Source organism: Canis lupus, chromosome 4, assembly GCF_011100685.1.
Source record: "Canis lupus familiaris isolate Mischka breed German Shepherd chromosome 4, alternate assembly UU_Cfam_GSD_1.0, whole genome shotgun sequence".
Classification (NCBI taxonomy): Eukaryota; Metazoa; Chordata; class Mammalia; order Carnivora; family Canidae; genus Canis; species Canis lupus.
The window spans coordinates 65,133,130-65,153,863 of NC_049225.1; the positions used below are offsets into that span (position 1 = coordinate 65,133,130).

Consider the following 20,734-nt stretch of genomic DNA (forward strand, 5'->3'; position numbering starts at 1 on the left):
TAAAATCACAACGAAGAAAAAAAAATGATGAAACTAAGACCAAACAGAATCCAGTTAAAATTCTTATACAATCTGTACTGATGACTCTAAGTTTTGTGCTTTTTAAAAATATTTTTTCAACTTCAAAAGAGGAAATATACCCAGATGCTTGCCCTAATTAGTATCAGACTTGCAGTAACACTTCTTAATACCTTAGTTAATACGTTCCCATGTGTGCTCCTTTTAAGAAGGCATTTAAAATGTTGGTATGACAGTTACCTGCATTCTCGAATGCATCGAGCTCCCTTCTTCCCCTACTTTCCACCCTAAAAAAAATTCTGTTCAGGTAACAGACATTTAATAAAAGATAGGAAATGTTTCAAGGCCAGGCTTCATAATCCTAATATATACTTTTTTCTCCTTTTAAAACCAATGAGTATTTTTATGGTTAAAGTCTGCAAGGTGACAAGAAGGATACTGAAGTTGTCATCAGTGTTAAAAAGGAGTCCAAATTTATCGGTAAGAAAGGGAAGGAAAAACATTTGAGACAGCTAATCTGAAAGAGATGGATGGAAGATGCCTGCTGGTGATATTCATACCTAACTGAAAAGAAATATTTCAAAAAGAGTTACCTTTCTGAACTGCAAAGAGAAATAAAATTTATTCCCATAACACTCATAAAATTATAGTCATAAAAATGGACCATCTATCTGGGCCTCTTATTTTATAGGTAAGGAAATGAAGGTGCAGAGAGGTCTATCAATTTGTCTTTGGTTACAGAGCACTTGGTCCAGAACTTAGGTTTCCTTTGACCTAGATGCCTTTCATTAAGTTTTTACCATTTTCTCGATTGTTTAATGGAATTTGTACAGCATATTTATTAACATTTATACGCAGAATACCAGCTCCTGCTCCAAGTCAGAAATCAATCAATTTAAAACAATCATGAAATGTCCTTAACAACCTGATGTGAAAAAAAAGTCACTTTTCCTCTATATATTGTTTCCTTAGCAAAGCACTGTTTTTGAATAGAGACATGTGCGACTCTATTTGGCAACAGTTTTGCAGATCGATATTAGTTATCAAAGGAAGGTTCTTTTAATGATGAGGTGACTATTTAAACTACTTTTACTTAGTTCATAGTTGCCAGAGCAATGAAAGCAAAATGCATCTACTTTTGTTTTTTTAAATGAATGAGATTCTCACTTTAGAAGGAGTTATGTTCAATAACCACACATTTACATATGTATCATAAGACTGGACCATAAAATTACTACGTATCTAAGTACATTTATGGGAAAAAATGTTTTAAGTCTTCATTCAATATTTAAAAATGAGCTCTCAAGGGATCCCTGGGTGGCTCAGTGGTTTGGCACCTGCCTTTGGCCTAGGGCTTGATCCTGGAGTCCAGGGATCGAGTCCCACATTGGGATCCCTGTTTGGAGCCTGCTTCTCACTCTGCTTGTGTCTCTGACTCTCTCTCTCTCTCTCTCTCTGTGTCTCTCATGAATAAATAAATAAAATCTTTAAAAAAAATAAAATAAAAAAATAAAAATGAGCTCTCAGATTCCTTTTTCTACCTCAATGAAGATATTTGATTTATCTCACCATATTATTAAATATGTTTCAAAATAAATAAATAAATAAATAAATAAATATTTTTCAAAGTTAACATATAGACCTCCAATAGGAAAGAATATGGAAAAACTCTAAATACTTCATATAAAATTCCATTTTGAGTGATATCAAAATCATACTTTGTAAGTTACGCAACATTTTAAATTCTGTTGGGGAAGTGATCAATTCAAAATATATTAAGTTTCCTTGATATTCAAGAACTAGTTTTACCTTCTCTTTGAGAAATATTTTTATATCATTCTTGGGAAAGGCAAGGCGACTAATTCTGGGAGGGGAGTACCCAAAAGTTTCATGTGGGTGCCAAAATGGAAAGAAAAGGGGGTGGGGGAGGAAGGAAGAGAGAGAAACAAAAGACAGAAAAAGAAAAGAAAACCTCTGCGTAGTTTTAAGAACTGAGGAAACTGTAGGACCTTAATTTTGAAAATTGACTCCTACAAAAACAAGAACCTGACACAAAAATAGGTAGTCTGACAAAAAAAGCAAAAGAGGCTGAGACAGCCATCAATTAAAGAGCACTCAGAATATTAGAGAGAAACAAGAATATCAGAATGATGTGAATTTAGGGATTATGTGAAAATATGATATAACAAGTGTTTCTTAGAACTCAAAGTGTTAAGATCAACAGAACCATTTTTTACCATTTTTAATGAGCCGATTCATAGATAATTCAAAATTCAATGGTCACGTCTGTCCAGCTGTAGTCCCTAGATCTTCCTTCTCAAACACGCACCATCTTAACCCACCCTGACATTTACAAACATGGCTCTGAGGAAGCAATTCAAAGTGATTATCCTACTATGACTAAGAATACTACAAAACAAAAGAGAACTTTTAAAAGCAGATGAGAGCTTTTATAAATACGGCAAATATTAAGCCCTTGAGACAAATGACATTCCTACTCAGAGTGAAAAGAAGTGATGAGTAATAAGTCAATGAGTAGATCCCCCCAATCATTAATAGAACTCATACGTTCATTCAACCAGTCATGGAGTAAATGATTACTGAAGACCTATTCTGTGCCAACACGGCTGAATTAAAATGGACAGAGCCCCTGAACTCAGAGAGTTTCAAGGCTGACCAAGGAAAATACAGTAAAATTATCGCCCCAATAGATGAAAATGGCAGCTGTGACAAATGCTCTAAAGGAAGATGACACCATAAACCAGAGCATAAAACAAGGGCACATGACTTGCCATTAGTGAAGGGATAGAAAGTCTTCCGCAGAAATCTGTAAATTAGTAAAAGAAAAGGAGTGGAAGAATTTAAATACACCACCTCGTTCTTCAAAATTTTCATTTCATTTTTGAGTCCAATAGCTTCCAAACTAAATGTGGAAGGCATTGTGTTTTATTCTTCTAGGTATCTGCAGTATCTGTAGCCCCTGGCCCACTGGAAGGTGCAAATCATGATCTGCCTTAACATATTGTTGAAAAGAATGGAAACCAAGCCTACAAGTAAGGGAGGCTACCTGAAGCGTTTAATTTTTAAAAAATATAGTCCACATCTACCCTTGCCACAAGTTTGACCAAAACACTTGCCACCCATTTGATCAAAGCACAGTATCTACACACAGAAGACAACCACAAAAAGAGGTCCACAATATCTTGGTGGGATCAGTGTCCATCTTTTCCAGAGGAAGCCAAACCCTGAAGAAAGCAGGAGCAGTAGGCGTGGGCACTGGGCAGACTCTAGCAGAAGGGAGTATTTGGCACACAAGAGACAGGGCTGACTCACAACGTGTCCAAATGTGCCTACAGCATTTTGTACAAGGAAGTAGCTCGGGTGTTCATTAAAAGAAGGGGGGGGGTGGTCATAAAAATACTACAGTCCTGCTGATAAAGAGATAAGGGTAAAATGATTAACAAAACTATCATAGTGGCAATCCTCTATCACTCACAAAACACTAGTACAAAGAAAGTGCCTGTGGTTTTCTTATCAACTTAAAAAGCCCTGAGAAATCTCAGATTATCTTGATTTACGACCATAAATGTCATCCTTACCATATATATAACATGGGACTGTCTTATCCTCACACAGGAGAGTAGTTTCTAATGACCACTCTTTTGGTTATTTCCACAAAAAGAAACAATACAAAACGCAGAATGATGTATTATTCTAAGATGTGAATTCCTTCCCCAGTACACTCTACCCTTCCTCTTTTGGGCAGAGGTGCCTGGCTTCTGCCCTTTGAGAAAGGTCTACTGCAAGCGGACAGAGATGATTCATGGTGACAAGTCCTGAGCGGTGCCTCTTACACTTGGGTATGACTTGTCTGCACAATCCTTGGTGGTCCCGCCCTTCTGAGAGAATTTTCAGGAGCCAGCAAGTCTACATGAGACCAGCATACAAAGCAGCTCCCTTGTGAGTTTTCCCGCACTGGGGAAAGGGAACTTTCTGAATCATCTCTGTGCCCAAGCCAACTTTATTAAATGGAGCTTTGTTCCCGAGGGAATTTTTAATTGAAATATTATTGGCAACATACAATATGCTTTACAACGGTTGGTGATGCTAATCAATGTGGCTGAATGAGAAGACACAGCCTCCCCCCTCAGATTTTGAAATCAAACCTAAGGTACTCCTATGGGTAAGAACATATTTATAAAATGGAAAAAGACACAAAACTTGGAAGATAGCTAATGAAAAAGTTTCCACATACTTCATTCTACAGATTTTTATTGAACACTTTTTATGTAACACACACTTAATTACATCATTAAAAAAAAAAAAAAAGCCATACATTCACTATTACTATGTAGTTGAGGAAACAGGGACTCCCAAGCTTTGAAACACTCCCAATGTCACGCCTTACTGAGAGAAAAAGTGAAGCTTCAAATCCAGATTTGTCTGACACACCACAAAAAGAACCTTTATTCAAAAAAAGTAGGGAGGGGGCAACTTGAAGCAACACGGCATAGCTGTAAAATTGTCACATATAAAGCAATCGAACTGTCAGCTTTCCAAAAAGAGGCATGGAAACACCCTGGGAGTAGGTGGCACAGCCATACCCAGCTCAGGTTCCAAGGGATGCTTCTACAGTCACGATTCGACGAAATGCATATAAGCACTGAATCAGAAAAACGATCTAAGCAGGACTGCTTACAAACTGGTAAGGCCTGTAACATTAGCAGTGCCATTCTGAAACGCAACCACCAACAGAATGGAACATACCGATTATAGTTTAGAAAGCCTGGCTTAAGACCTTCCACGGCTGTTGTTAACTTAGCTATAAACCGTTTTTTTCATTACCAGGGTTGTATACTGTATAAACAACTGAAAAGGTCTGCTGTAGAAAAAACAATTAGTAAATTAATAAATTGCTCTGTAATTTGTGTTATGTAGACCACTAATTTTGTTTTACTTAATAGCCATTATTAACAGTAAACACATGAAATTGTGTTTGAATTCCAGAGACATTCCTGACTGAACATGTGTTCATGTTAGAATGTGTTAGAATGCAAAAGTTGGCCAATAATTTCCCAGATTAATAGTGATGACTCGAATGTAAGATTATTTGAGCCTATGTGTAAGTATCTTGTTAAAAGTATAGTTTGTAAATAAAATAGTTCATTGATTGTTTTTCCCACTTTAGACATCAGCCAGCATTCACCTCTAGCTAATACACACATACATAAACACTACATAAAATGCTCTATAGGGACGCCTGGGTGCTCTGCGGTTGAGCATCTGCCTTCAGATCAGGGCGTGATCCTGGGCCTGGGGATCAAGTCCTGTATCAGACTCCCTGTGGTGAGCCTACTTCTCCCTCTGCCCGTGTCTCCACCTCTCGCTGTGTGTCTCTCATGAATAAATAAATAAATAAGTTTTAAATAATAATAAAATAAGATTCTTTATAAATAACAACTACATTCATTTACCTCATATTAAGCTACTATTCCAATCAAAAAACTTCTACAATCAAAATAAAAGTATTAAATAAAAGAGTGTGATACGCAGCCAAAATTATAATATGTATTGCTTTTACCAAAAAAATTAAAAACATGTAACATGATTATAATATTTTCCATTAATGAAAAATGAAATTGTAGGCAGATGATTGGAAGAGGGAAAAATCACCTAACATTTCACCATATGTCATGGACAGTGGCTTCTGATGGGCATGATTGTGATTCTCACCTATCTAACATATCACGTTGTCAATATAATTCATTTAACTGCAAATTCCTTTATGAATCAACTTGTTTTCAGTAAAGGGTAACTAAACTGATTTTTTTTTTCCTTTGCTGTGCTGGCCCATGAACTGTGTCATTTAAAAGGAAACACAAAAACACATTTGATTAGCTATAATTTATTTTAACATTTGATTAGCTATAATGTATTTTAAATGCATCTACTGAAAAGTTAGCAATCTGCATGCTTATTAAGGTAGGTAAAAGTAAAGAATCCATTTTCACACATACAATCAATTTCACCGAGCTACATATTTGTTCATTCCAAACACAGAAAGGAAAGGCATGTAATCTGAATAGACAATCATATTTTTGAGAATTTTTACAGTTAGTTCTGAAGAATATTTATAGGCATGCCATTGCACAGATGGAAGCTGACCCAAAGAGAATAATTTCTTCTGGAGAAACTGAAATCCTCTACTTAAAATTTAAAAGGGAAATTAAATTCCCCATAAATAAATTTTTAAAAATATTTCAATGTCTCCAGGATTAAACTAACTCTGAATGAGAAGAAAAACTTTTAAAATTTCCTTCCCTCCCTCATAAAGAGGTTTTTTTTTTTTCTTTTTTAAATTTCATAAGGAATAGAAATAAACCTGTTTGGGGAAATCTGGAAATACTCTCCAATAATGCATGTTTTTTCTTCTATATCCTTTATTTTTCTCATTCATTTTTCTGTTATTTTCCTTCCTCAAGAATTTAGTCTTACCTCTAATTGTAGGATTACCACCACCAAGTGTAAAGGTACTCACTACCTGTTATGGGTGAATCATAAATTCAATGGATCACACTATTATAGAGCTTTAAAGGTCTTCATAGTTTCTCACATTATAAGTATGACTGAATAAGAAAGCAAATAGAGGTTAACAGATTTATTTGATACCATAGAGCCAGAAAGTGCCACAAGAACCTAGTATTCATGCAAACCCAAACTACATAAATGAAATTAAATATAAAACAGCCAGGAACAAACCATCACTTCTTTTCAAAGAGAATGGCCCCTGGCCTTTGCTATCCAAACACTTTAACCATATTAATGTCAAATCATCATTATCATTGTCATTATGATTATCATTATCACCCCAAAGTCTTGAGAAGGCAACTATTTAATCTAGGAGATGAAAGAAAACAACCTATTCCTAGTAGAGAATATATAGAACTCAAAACCCTTGGGCAAGAGTGCAAGAAGGAGAAATTTAATATCTAGCTTCCTAAGACAAGACTTCACTTCAGGACTCTGAAGGAAGTTATTAAAACAAGCATCTGAGAACTAAATGATAACATTAAAAAAATTATCATCCATTAAAGGCATCTGAAAGTTGACTCACAAAGGAAAGGAATTTTTAGCTTATTGCCAATATTTGCATGTAAAGTAAAATCTATTACCATATTTAAGAGGCAAAAATATACTTAAACATTCATAGAGTGAAAAGGCTGGGCAAGAAATAATAAGTTATCTCTAATCAGTAAATTATTTCAAATGGCATCTGATAGCTGTTGACTGTTGCCAAGCCACATTACAGATCATTCCAGTAAGCTGGCTATAAAACAATACAATTACCAATGTTAATTATCTACTGCAGAAATATTCATGATTTAGAGTGAACTGAAATGCCTCTTTGCTGCTAGACTGTACCAAACATTCCTACCTATTGAGTACACCACTCACATCATTCTTAAGGGTTAGGAAAGGTCTAGGATAACATGAGAAGTGTAAAATCTTTAAGTACACAAGACATCCATGCCTGAACATTTGGGCACATAATCTATGAGAGGGGCAATGTCTTGTGTTCACTAAATCCTGTTTCTTCCCAAACACACAGCTGGATTCCAAGGTCCCAAGATGGCTGCAAACTACATCAATAGTAGTTTAATACAACAGACATTGACTTCTCATACGTATCACACAGAATATGGAGAAGAGCAGGAGATCCTGCTCCAGTCAGTGAGGGTCCAGGCTTATTAAACAATCTTCTAAGGCTTCATCCTCCTCTGCACTCAACCCACACGTGCAAGAAACAAATGTGCATGAAAGTCATGAAAAGTTTCATTGGTAAAGCCTCGAAGTGACATATATCACTTCCATCCATACTCCATTCTCTGGAACGCAAGTGTATGATGATACCTTGCGCAGGGAGGCTGGAAAATGTAGTCTAGCTGTGTGCCCAAGCAGGAATTTAGTGAACATACAGAAGTCTATACCACAGCATCTTTTAATATTATTAATACATTTGGCTTATGGTAAATTCAATTACTTTGAAACTCTTCCATTAACTATAGAACTTCGGTTTTCCAACACCTTACATTAGAAATTAATGGCAGAGAAAAACAAATGTTCATATGGGCATGCCTTGAAGATTTCAGGTTCAGGCCCAGACTACTACAGTAAAGAAAATATTGCAATAAAGCAGGGCAAACAAAATTTTATTTCCCGGTGCATATAAAGTTATATTTACACTATACTGTAGCCTATTAGGTGTACAATAGTATTATGTTTAAAAGAACATTGTACACCCCTTAATTTAAAAATATCTTGTTGTTAAAAAACACTAACCATCATCTCAGCTTTCAGTGAACTGTAATCTTTTTGCTGATGGGGGGTCTTGCTTTGATATGGATGGCTGCTGACTGATCAGGGTGGTAGATGCCGAAGGCTAGGGTGGCTGTGGCAATTTCTTAAAATAAGACAACAATGAAGCCTGCCACATCGACAGATTCTTCCTTTCACGAATGATTTCTCTGTAGATGAGATGCTGTTTGATAGCCTTTTTACCAACAGGAGAACTTTCAAAATTGGAATCCATCCTTTCAAACCATGTCACTGACTTATCAACTTAGTTTATGTAATATTCTAAATCCTTTGCTGTCATTCCAACAGTCTTCACAGCATCTTCACCAGGAGCAGATTCCATCTCAGGAAACTACTTTTTCACTCATCCATGAGAAGGAAGTCCTCATCTGTGAAAGTTCTATCATGAGATGCAGTGGCTCAGTCACATGTTTAAGGCTTCACTTCTAATTCTAGTTCTCTTGCTGTTTTCACCACATCTGCAGTTACTTCCTCCACTGAAGTCTTGAACCTCTCTCAAAATCATCCATGAGGGCTGGAATCAACTTCTTCCAAACTCCTGGTCATGTTGTTATTTTGACCTCTTCCCTTAAAAGATCAGGGCTGTTCTTAAAGCTATCTATCTAAAATGATAAATCCTTTCCAGGAGGTTTTCAGTATCCTTTGCCCAGATTCATCAGAGAAATCACTACTTATGGCAGCTAAAGCTTTACGAAATGTATTTCTTAAATAATAAGACTTATAGTTGAAATTACTCCTGCAGAATGGAGGCCGAGTTAGCAGGCATGAAAACAACATTAACCTCGTAGCACGCCTCCCTCAGGGGAGCTCTTGGGTGACCATGTGCCCTGTCAATGAGCTGTGTTACTTCGAAAGAACTCTTTTTTTTTTTTTCCTGAGGTCTCAACAATGGGCTTAAAATATTCAGTAAACCGTGTTGCAAACAGATGTGCAGTCATCCAGCCTGTATTGTTCCATTTACAGAATGCAGAGTAAATTGAGCATCAGTCTGAAGGGCCCTAGGATACTCAGAAGGGGAAAAGAGCACTGGCTTCAACTTCAAGTCACCAGCTGCATTAATTCCCTAACAAGAGGGTCAGCTTGTCCTTTGAAATTTTGAACCCAGGCACTGGCTTCTCCTGGTTAGCTATGAAAGTCCTAAATGGCATCTTCTTCCAACATGAGGCTGTTTCATGGGCACTGAAAACCGGCCATTTAGTGTAGCCAAGTTCATGACCTCAGCTAGATCTTCTGGGTAACCTCCTGCCGCTTCCTCATCAGCACTTGCTGCTGCACCTCGCACTTTGATGTTATGAAGATGGCTTCTTTCCTTAAACCTCCTGTCCCAACCTCTGCTAGCTTCAGACTCTTCTTCTGCAGCTTCCTCACCTTCCCCACCCTTCAGAGAACTGAAGAGAATTAGGTCCTTGCTGTGGATTAGACTATGGCTTAAGGGAATGTTGGGGCTCTTCTATCCAGACCGCTCAAACTTTCTCTATAAACAGCAATAAAGCTGCTTTGTTTTCTTATCACTTGTGTGTTCACTGGAGTAGCAGTTGTACATTTTCTTTAAAAACTGTTCCTCCGCATTTACAGCCTGGCTAATTGGTGGTACAAGAGGCAAGCCTAGCTTTTGACCTACCTCAGCTTTCGATGTGCCTTTCTCACTGAGCTTAATAATTTCCAGCTTTTGATTTAAAGTGAGAGACATGTGACTCTTCCCCTCACTTAATCACTCAGAGGCCATTGCAGGCTTATTAACTGGCCTAACTTCAATACTGCTGTGTCTCAGGGAAGGGAGGCCCGAGGAGAGGGAGAGAGATATGGAACAGGCAGTGGAACAGTCAGAACACACACATTTATCCAGAAAGTTCCCTATCTAACGGGTACAGTTCACAGCTCCCTAAAATAATTACAACAGTAGCATCAAAGATCACTGACCACAGATCACCATAACAAATATAATAACAATGAAAAGGTTTGAAACATTGCAAGAATTACCAAAACGTGACAGAGAGACACAAAGTGAGCAAATGATAGAGGGACAATGATCCCAATGGGCTTATAACACAGGGTCGCTACAAACCTTCAATTTGTAAAAAATGTAATATCTGCAAAGCACAATAAAGCAAAGCACAATCAAAACGAGGTATGCCTGTAATTTTAAAGATTTCAGTAATCCCAAAAACTTTCATGAAAACCTGTTCAGTCCAGCTGTCCTTCCTCCTTCAAATATTACACTGAAAACATTCATTATGAAAACTGTTAACATATTTTAATTGGACACAATGAAAAGGGAACAGCTTGGACATGAAAAATAAAAGCTGATTCATCTACTTAGTCACATTCCTTAATACTATTCCAAAGCTACAAAAGTTTCAGAACATGATACAGATAAACAGAAAACAGGACACAGCTTTAGCAGTTTTATTTAATCATTATATGTCGCATACAAAGGCATGATTTCTTATCATCCAGTAAGAACTTTTCTTTTCACTAGGGAGAAAACATTTTCTATGAATTCACTCATTCTCGCGAAAATAAGACCCGATTGTGTTGAAAAAAAGAATACCTAAAAAGTTACCAAAGAAGGAGAAAGATTCAGCCACGAAATATTATCAATCTCATTCCCATATTAGGCCAAGCTATTGCCACTATACTCTACCCATCTGAATGAATTAACCACAGACAAAGGAAGGCACAGAACAATACAACTGGTTAAGAAGTCACAGGTACTTGACTCCAGGAATTCAGAAAAACAGGAGGGAAGATTCAGTGAACTGAATGGTCTCTCAAGCATGACAGTTCTGGGGGCACATGGCTGTAGAACATGCCACTCTTGATTCTGGAGTGTCGGGAGTTCAAACCCTACACCGGGCGTAAAGCTTACTTTAAAAAAAAAAAAAGTCAGTTCTGTACTCTGAGATAAATTACTGAGTGCATGGACTATAACACAAGCCACAATTAGCTTAATGCTTCTGAAACAGCTGGCCAATATTCGTATTTCGATAAATCATCTGAGTATGCCTGCATGACAAAAGCTAACACTACCTCTGCCAAAAAAACAAAAAACAAAAAAACAAAAAACAAAAAAAACCAAAGCCAAGTCTCCTGGACCCACTGGTGTTTACATGGCATGTTTTCTGAAACATGGGAGGCACCCACTGCTGCAATATCCTAACAAAACCTAGTAAGTGACTTCGCTTAAAACCAGGAAAACAGCTATTGAAAAGTTTTGCACACAGAGATGTTAAGGGTTTTATCCCAACTCGAAAATATTTCATACATAACCCGAGGACAGTAAAAAAGCAATTATTTTTACCTCATGTGAATCACTTTGTTAGATCATTACGTTGCTCTTCTTCCCACAAGTAGCAGAGGACACAGAAGAGATGTCAGAGCAAGGAAACAGGATTGCCATGTATGGCTGTGCAAATTGTGCACTGCAAAAGGGCTCCAGGCTAAGGGCTCCCAAGAGAATCATTATCTAGCCTGTACGCTATCTGCCCAGTAAGCCTTGCATCCTAGCCCAGCTCAGCTAGGAGGAAGGGATGCCATTTTCTCAATATCAGAGATCCATGTCCGATAGCTAGGGTGAGGGCGAGGAAGAGAGGAAAGATGGTCTCAAATGCATGGTCTATTTCAAGGAAATACAGACCTTTGTGGTATCAGGGATTATATTTATTCATACCCTTTCTTATAGAAATCTGGTATTTTTTGGAACATGCCTGCCCCAAATCAAGGCTGTATGTTCCAGTTTCCCCTGCGTATCCAGGAATTATGATATCATCATATTCTGGTCAATATGATAAACACAAAAGTATTGTGTAGCAGGTTCTGGGCTCACCCTCTAAAAGGCAGGTGGTAAAAAAATTAAAATAAAATAAAATAAAATAAAATAAAATAAAATAAAATAAAAGGCAGGTGGTAAATGTACCTTTGCCACTGTCTTTCTCCAATCTTCCATCTTGTCAGGAACAGGAATACCATCCTGCCCCAAAAGGAAAGAATGAGTGAAAACGGCCTGGGTCTCAGAACAGACCTGAAAGACGTACACAAGAAGGAAAAAACTTCCCACTTACACCAATTGTATTATGGGCTTTTTGTGAACTGCAGCCAAGTCGCTAATGGAAAGACCCTGGAGTCTGAGGAACCGAAAATAGAAGAGTAAGAGGGCCCCCAAACACACAACTTCCCTTGACACATGTACTAGATCCTTAATGACTGCAAACCACTGCCTGAGTTAGACCCTGATGGTGAAACTGTGAAATTGTAAAATTGTGCAAATATTCATTAAGTTTTACCAAAGTTCTTACAGATGGTCAAATTCCCAGATTTTAAATTTAATTTCAATTGGTCACAACTGTACAATTCCTTCATGATTATACTCTCAATTTCTCAACAACTTCACATGTGAAATTAGCCTGTTTGTCATCATCAAAGTCTCCTTACCTTTTAAATCATTTCTATCAGCATCCAAACATACTCTAGGATAATCTAATGTAATTCTTCCAAGCCAATAACAGGTTCTGTCCTGTTATTATAATCAACAACCTTCATAACTCCAAATCCAATGATAACTTCTATCACAACTGTACTGTCATTAGCACTGATAATGTTAATAATGTTCCCTTTCTTACGACACTTTCTTAGCTTCCATGACACCATACCCTCTTTTAGTTTCTATGTCTATTCTCTTTCCTTTAGTTTTATTTTTTTAAAAGATTTTATTTATTTATTCATGAGAGACAGAGAGAGAGAGAGAGAGAGAGGCAGAGACACAGGCAGAGGAAGAAGCAGGCTCTATGCAGGGAGCCCAATGTGGGACTCGATCCCTGGTCTCCAGGTTCAGGCCCGGAGCTGAAGGCGGCGCTAAACCACTGAGCCACCCGGGCTGCCCTTTCCTTTAGTTTTAAATGCTGAATCTATCATCTTGCTTGACCTCTAACTTATGGAATGTTCCAGGGTTTGGTCCTGCAACCTTTTCTCTCATCTGCATAAATGTTACATCATCTGTTCCCAGGCTTTAAATGTCACCTCTACTTCAACAAACCCCAAATCCCTCCTTCCTACCCTGACTTCACACTTGAACCCCAGGTAAAAATCTAACTTCCCATCTGACCTAGCTGTTGATTCCCTCCCCTACCACTCTCAAATGTGCTCCTTCTCAGACTTCTCTATCTTTACCATCTAAATACTTGCTCAGGCCAAAAACTATGCAATCATGATTACTCCTTTCCTTCCCTCATCTGCCCTCACATCTGACACCACTTTTGGAAGCTATCCACTGCTCTGCATATCCTTGTCTTTAACCCCAAGGCAAGCCAGCATCATCTTTCCCCTGAACTTCGGTAATGCCTCCATCCTGTCTTCCAAACCCCTCTTTGCTACTCCCAAATAACCCATTGTGTGTGGGATGCCAAAGTGATCTATTTAAAAATTATATAACTCATTTACTATTTACAAATCCTGTAACTTCCCTGCTTAAAGTTCTCCAATGATCTCCCTTGTAGTTAGAATAAAATTCAAATTTCTTACAATGCCCAACATGATCTTACCTGCCCACTTTGCCTTGTGCAGTTGCTATTTGTCAAATGAATTAATAAATGTAATTAACATAAACCACATCACAAACTTACAATATAGTTATTCAAACACACCTTACATTCATTAGTATCAAGAAACTAAACATTTTACCAAATTCCTTTAATCTGAGAATCTTAGTGTTGCAAAGGCATTAGTTTGCTTAATCATCAAACTCTCTGATGAGCAAGTAAAGAACCATATTCACTGTAGTGATACAACTATTAAGTCAGAACTATCCTACATCATATAATTATCTCACTTAGAAAGCTCTGTGCAATACCATCAAACTGGCCTCCTTTGTAATTTGACAGAATTCTAATGTAAGGAATAACAGCTTTTTCCTTTCTTCAAAAAAGGCTCCCATTTGACAATTCGTAATCTCCATGTGTAAACACAAGTGTTTCATATAGCCATTTTGAAGCACAGCAAAGATTAGGAAAGAATTACTCATTTTAGTAAGGCATAATAAATTTGAGATTCTTGCTACAATGTCAGTTTCATTCATTCAGATGTGCTTTTACAAGTGGGCGTTAAAGAGGAATGGAATTACAAGTAGAAAGCTGGGAACCAAAAACTCACAATAAAAATCTAATATAGTGTTCATTTTTAAAGAACAGATAAAAAAAAGCCTGCATTGCTCTTGTGCATTACACAAGACTGAGAAAGCAGCTCTGTACCTATCTGTGCTGTGAAGACCTTATAGTTAAAATTTCCAGTTACATGCTGGCCCAGGAATTTGCTAACGTAAGTCAAAAGTTAAACATGCTATTTTTACTTAATTTATTTAAACATGTATTTTTATTTAAATACTAGCTTTTTAAAACTATTCTCTTAACATTTACTTGTTCCCCTTGTTAACATTTGACTATAACGTAGTGGTCTGAATATTTGTTTAAAACGAAACATTTTATGGGCGCCTGGGTGGTGCACTCGGCTAAGCGTCTGACTCTTGGTTCCAGCTCAGATCATGATCTCAGGGTCGTGAGATGGAACCTCATGGAGCTCCCCATCAGTGCAGAGTTTGCTTAAGATTCTTTCTCCCTTGGGCAGCCCCGGTGGCTCAGCGGTTTATCGCTGCCTTCGGCCCAGGGCCTGATCCTGGAGACCCAGGATCGAGTCCCATGTTGGGCTCCCTGCATGGAGCCTGCTTCTCCCTCTGCCTATGTCTCTGTCTCTCATGAATAAATAAATAAAATCTCTATCCCTCTTCCTTTGCCTCTCCCCCACCCCATTATCTCTCTCAAGCACTCTCTCTAACAAATGAATAAAATCTTAAAAAAAGAAACATTTAAAAATTTTAATTAATCATATGATCTTTTCCTTATCAAATGACCAATTTTGGTAACCTCTATTTGCAATATTTCATTTTTAGGAAAGGTCTTTAGGAATACGAGGACACTGACAGATCCCCAAATAAGTGTGAAATGCAATTTCCATTCTTCTCCCAAAATAGAGGAGTTCATGGAAGTATGAGTAAATTCCTAAAAAAAAAATCATAAAACTAAAAGCGAATTCATAAAAATGTGTTCAAAATTATGAAATTTATCCATAATGACTATTTTGGCAGGCTGTGTAGGAGCATTTTGTCTCCTACCTAACTGATCCACCATTGAGATAATATGGAGCAAATTATACTTGAATAATAATGAAAAAAGATTATATGGAGAGATTACTAAAGGCAACAAAAACTGTGGGTGCTTTCATAAAGAACACGTGAGACATTGCTCTACTGCACTAGCCTCGCTGAATTCATGCTACTGCTTGCAGTCTTTTGAGGTACTGAAGAGGAGGACCTGCCATAGGTCAAAAATTAACAGGCTGCTTGGGTTGGACGTGACTAGCTGACCAATGATTTTCAGTTCCTGATAAACCCTTACCAAAATGACAGTAAAGGAAGGTGAGGGGGCATATAAATTCACAAGGACAGGAAGAAAAGGAGAGCCATCAGTGGAAAGAAAATTTCTAACACTTTCAAAAAAAAGAGAAGGGGCCAGAAAAGTGTTAAGTAATTTAAGAGTAGAAAAGCTTAGTGGTGGGCTACCCTGTAAGAATGTATCTAAAGAAGGAGAGGCCATTTGCCCCCATAAGACACTGGACAGGTTCAGGACTTGAGGCACAGTAAGCTGGAGGGAGACTAACATCAGACTACACAGGATTGAAGGCCTGGGTCCTTCCCTGGAGGCTCCTATCAGCCTATGTGCCCCACTCATACCCTTCAATCTCCAATAACCTTGCCCGAAACTTCACTACCCAGAGCTCATTTCCTCCTTTGTAAAAATCTGCATTTGTTGTCCACTGCAGCTGTAACAAATTACCACAAATTCAGTGGCTTAAACTTTTACAAATTTATTATCTTGTAGTCCTGGATGACACAATTCCAAAATGAGTGTGACCAAGTCAAATTGAAGTTGTCAGCAGAGCCACACACCCCTCAAAGGCTTGGGAGTAAATGAGGTCTCTGCATGTCCAGCTTCCAGAGGCTGCCTCCATTCCTTGGCTCCTCGTATTTTCCTCCATCTTCACAGTAAACAAATCCCTGACTCTGTCTCCGCACCCTCCCCCTCTCCCCCCCCCCCCCACACACACCACCTTCTGCTGCCTTTGTTACACCTGCTACTCTGACTCTCCTGCTTCTTATAAGGATCCTTGCATAATTACCCTGGGCTCACTATGGTAATCCAGGATAATCTCCCCATCTCAAAACCTTAATTTAATCCTATTGGCAAATGCCTTCGTATCACGTAAAGGAACATATTCACTGGTCCAAGGATTAGGAGATGTGGACGTGTGGTGGCTTTATTCTGTCTACCAAATTACCTTGTTAGATTATTGGAAAGATTAAGTGAGAACATCCAAATAATAACAATGATATCTTAAATTTATTGAGCACTCAAGCTATGCCAAGCACTTCTCTCAATCCCTTAGAGATTCAACTCTTTGCAACCTCACAACAACCCTGTAACATAAAGACTACCATTACCTCCATTTTACAGATGAGAAAAATACAACACAATTACCATGCCTGAAGTCACATTGGATTTAAAATCTTTTCTTTCTTAAAAATTTTATTCATTTATTCATGAGAGACAATAGAGAGAGGCAGAGACATAGGCAGAGGGAAAAGCAGGCTCCCTGCAGGGAGCCCAATGCAGGACTCGACCTGAGCCAAGGGCAGATACTTAACCATTCCTAAAATAAGGGATATTTTAGGAATAATAATGTAAAGAAATTAAAACATAATAATGAACTCCAGGAAATTATTAATATGACCTTTCCCTCATTGCCATTTTTTTTCTAGCCAAGTGCCCCCAATCTTCATGCTCTTTAACCACTATGGTAAACACCGAGTAAATTTTAGTTGCTGTATTACTATTATATCCCTGCACTGAATTTATTACATAAATCTCATGCCATGAACATAAAAACAAAATAAAGATCGAGCCCAATAATTAACATTAGAAATTCTTTAAAAACATTTTATGTGCCTCCTCCTTTCCTGTTTTAAATATTCCTTATACCAATTTTACTCTTTTTTTTTTCTTTTTTTTTTAAGTAGACCCCAACACAGGGCTGGAACTCACAACCTCGAGATCAAGACCTGAGCTGAGATTAAGAGTCAGACACTTAACCGACTGAGCTATCCAGGTGCCCCTAAATATTCCTTATACCAGTATAAAAACTTTCCTTCTTCTCCCTACCAGCGACATTTTTGGTTCCCATTCCATATGCTCCCATAGCTCCCTGCACTTGTCTGTCACTTGTAACATTAGAATAGACTATAATGTCTGCCTCTTTACCTGTCCCTTAACCTGGGAGTGTCTTGAGGACTGGGACTTCTCTATATTCAGGATGGCCTGTAGAGCTTGATCCTCAGGGCTTATTGAATAATGAGTGAAGAAATAATAAACTGCAGTAATTAAAACACCTGGTAGGTTGTTTTGCCAAGGATCTTTAACAAAAATACCATTTTGTATGCTTCTTAAAATATCTCCATATATTAACATAAAATCAATGAGAAATTGAATAGACTCCAAAATGTTCCTGTTTATTTTGTTTCTGCAATCAACAATAATCAGAGAATGAAAAACATGAACATTTTGTTGTTTTATAGATGCTTCACAAATCAGTATATATTCACTATGGAGAAAAAGAAAACCTTTTCCAAAAGTTCTTTTCTTTTAATAAAATGCCAAATATCTATTTCTAAATACATAGCTCGGGGATAAGTCTACAAAATGTTAACCAATGTATTGCCAAAGGTCAGTATATACTGATGTTCTTATTGTTTTGGACATAACATAATTTAGTTCTTGCCATTCTACTTTGTAATCTACTTCAAACCATCTTGAACAAAGTGAAGAATAATACAAATTTAAATTGATAAAGAAGAAAATCATATTTTACCATAAATATTTATCAGAGACAGAAGAAATAATGAGATCTTTCGGGAAGTAGATAAATCAATTTTGCAGAAAAACCCTTTAGATTTTTATTTCTCCAAAGATTTATTATTATTGAAACAAAGCTAGACAAATAACCTAGTTATCATTTACCCCATGGCTTTAAAGCCAAAAGAAGGCTAACACGTGTATTAATAATCACTATGGAAAACGGAAATAAAAGTTAAAGCAGTAATATGTTTTACCAATGATGCTTTTGGCTGCAAGTGTCAAAAATCCAAACTGAAACGACTTTTAAAAAAAGACCTTGATTATAAGTACAGAAATATATGCAGGAGTATAGCTGTTGGGGTGGGGGAGTAAGAGTGAGGTACTCCACGATCATTTAACTCAGCAGCTCAACAGTGTCATCCATGACTCAGATTTTTTCCCATCTTTGCTCTCTTAGGATATCCCAGTTTCACCTGAGGGTCAGCTTCCTGTGTGGCCTACAAGGTGGCTGTTGCAGTTCCAACATTACATCCAGACAGGAGAACGTCTAAAACAGAAGCAGCTTCCTATGTGTGTTTCCTTCTTCCCAGCATAGGAGTCAGTTCCTGAAGCCTTGCAGCAGCAAACTCGTATTTTAGAGGCCAGATGTGTGTCCCACAGCCAGTCCTGAATCAATGAGGACAGGGAAGAAGGGGGAGGTAGGCAAGAGCAACAAGACACATGACTGGATTAAACTACCTTGCTTTTCCCCCTGGCCTGGGAAGGAGGTCACTCATTTTCACAAAGGGTCATTTCCTGAACAAAACTGGTTTTCTCTTGGCATAGAGAGAGAGGGGATCCATGTCTTATAGACAGTAATGTTCAAAACATAAATGAATGGTATCAGAAGAGTCAGCGCTATTATAGGTCGAATTAGGAAGTACTGAGGAGGTAGGATAAGGGAGCAAAGGTTCATATACACATATATACAGCTGTGTTCACAAGAGAAGGGATTAACATTCCATTTTATAGATGATCAATAACAAGGAACCATTCATTTTCTTAAAAAGTAGCTAAACATACTAACACGTTTATGCTAGAAAACATTCAAATACTTGAGTGTATACAAACACATCCATGAATGTGTATGTGAATAATAATATATAGATAGAAATGAGATAAGAGATAGAGTTGGATACACCAAAGCGAGGTAGTCATTCAAACCAAAATCTCTCAGATATAATAATTTTTCATCAAATATGCAGTCTGTTTCAAAAGTCAAGAGCAGAGTTAAACTGCTAAATCTACTACCTACCCTTAAGTATTAACACTCTGAAAAAGATGAAATCCAAGAACATGTGCACCATAAAGGAGCATGCATGCGCGCGCGCGCGCACACACACACACACACACAAACACACACACAAACAAGTTGTTCCTTATCTTTCTCTAAAAAGTGTCCTACCAGAACAAAGAGTAGTTACAGAAACGAGAATTAGCAGGACTTTGTAAGATCTGGCTACCACTGGGTGTTGAACCCCATCTAATCTCTGATTCCTCTTCATGGGACAATTTTCTTTTTAAAAGGATATAAATAAGAATCATGTGAGTACTTCTCTATTACTATTGTTGATATGTTCCAAGGCACCAACAACCACTGCCTCATAAATCATCCCAAAATAGAGGTAAAAATCAGTAGAAGAGAGAATTTAAGCAAAGATTCATGTAATTACAAAAAAAAGATTTTTCAATATATATTTCAGGTTGAACCAAAACTGCAAATAGATTTCCTTTTGATAACAGTAGCAGAAATGTGCATATAAGTGATGAGGTGATGGAAGGTGCTCATTTTATCACCTTTAAATAACCGAGAAAGGAATATTTTAGGAATAATAATGTAAAGAAATTAAAACATAATAATGAACTCCAGAAAATTATTAATATGACCTTTCCCTCATTGCCATTTTTTTTTCTAGCCAAAATCTGCATACAGCTTGTCTCTATTGAAGGGTCATTAAGTTCATGTCACAAACATCCCTGAATATATATTATCATTACCATGTATTCTCTTTCTGTCTCCTTCTTCCCCTCTTCCTGCATACATACTTATACACACACCCTGATCAATCCATCCACTCATCTTTGACTCTTGGTCTGTCTATATTTCTCTCTTTTGGTCTTCTCATTTCTCATTTTTCCCTTTTTTTCTATTATATTTTCCAACAGTAATAGGGTTTAATGACAGTGAGGATTCTTCCTTCACCCACTGCTTTACCAACAGGCAAGGAAAGATCACTAAACATTTGAGAAAAGCTTCCAACATAAATGTAGGTGTCTAAAACAAACCCAAAAGGAAACGTGGAGAAAACAGAAACAATGAAGGAAGTAGAGGAAACTAAGTTGAT

At 37.4% G+C, this 20,734-nt stretch overlaps 1 protein-coding gene across 7 annotated transcripts in view; it reads right to left on the bottom strand.

The window, feature by feature from the left end:
• PARP8 (poly(ADP-ribose) polymerase family member 8) overlaps positions 1-20,734 on the bottom strand; it is a 172,598-nt gene that overhangs the window by 102,102 nt on the left and 49,762 nt on the right. Inside the window, exon 1 of one of the 7 annotated variants that reach the window (XM_038535142.1) lies at positions 12,311-12,378. The exons of 5 other annotated variants lie outside the window; for them this stretch is intronic. In XM_038535142.1, coding sequence (XP_038391070.1) covers positions 12,311-12,363 — 53 coding nt within the window. In that variant the 5' untranslated portion in view covers positions 12,364-12,378. Of the gene's footprint in view, positions 1-11,695; positions 11,719-12,310; positions 12,379-20,734 lie in introns of those variants that run through there. One more of the 7 variants, XM_038535143.1, reaches the window with a different exon arrangement.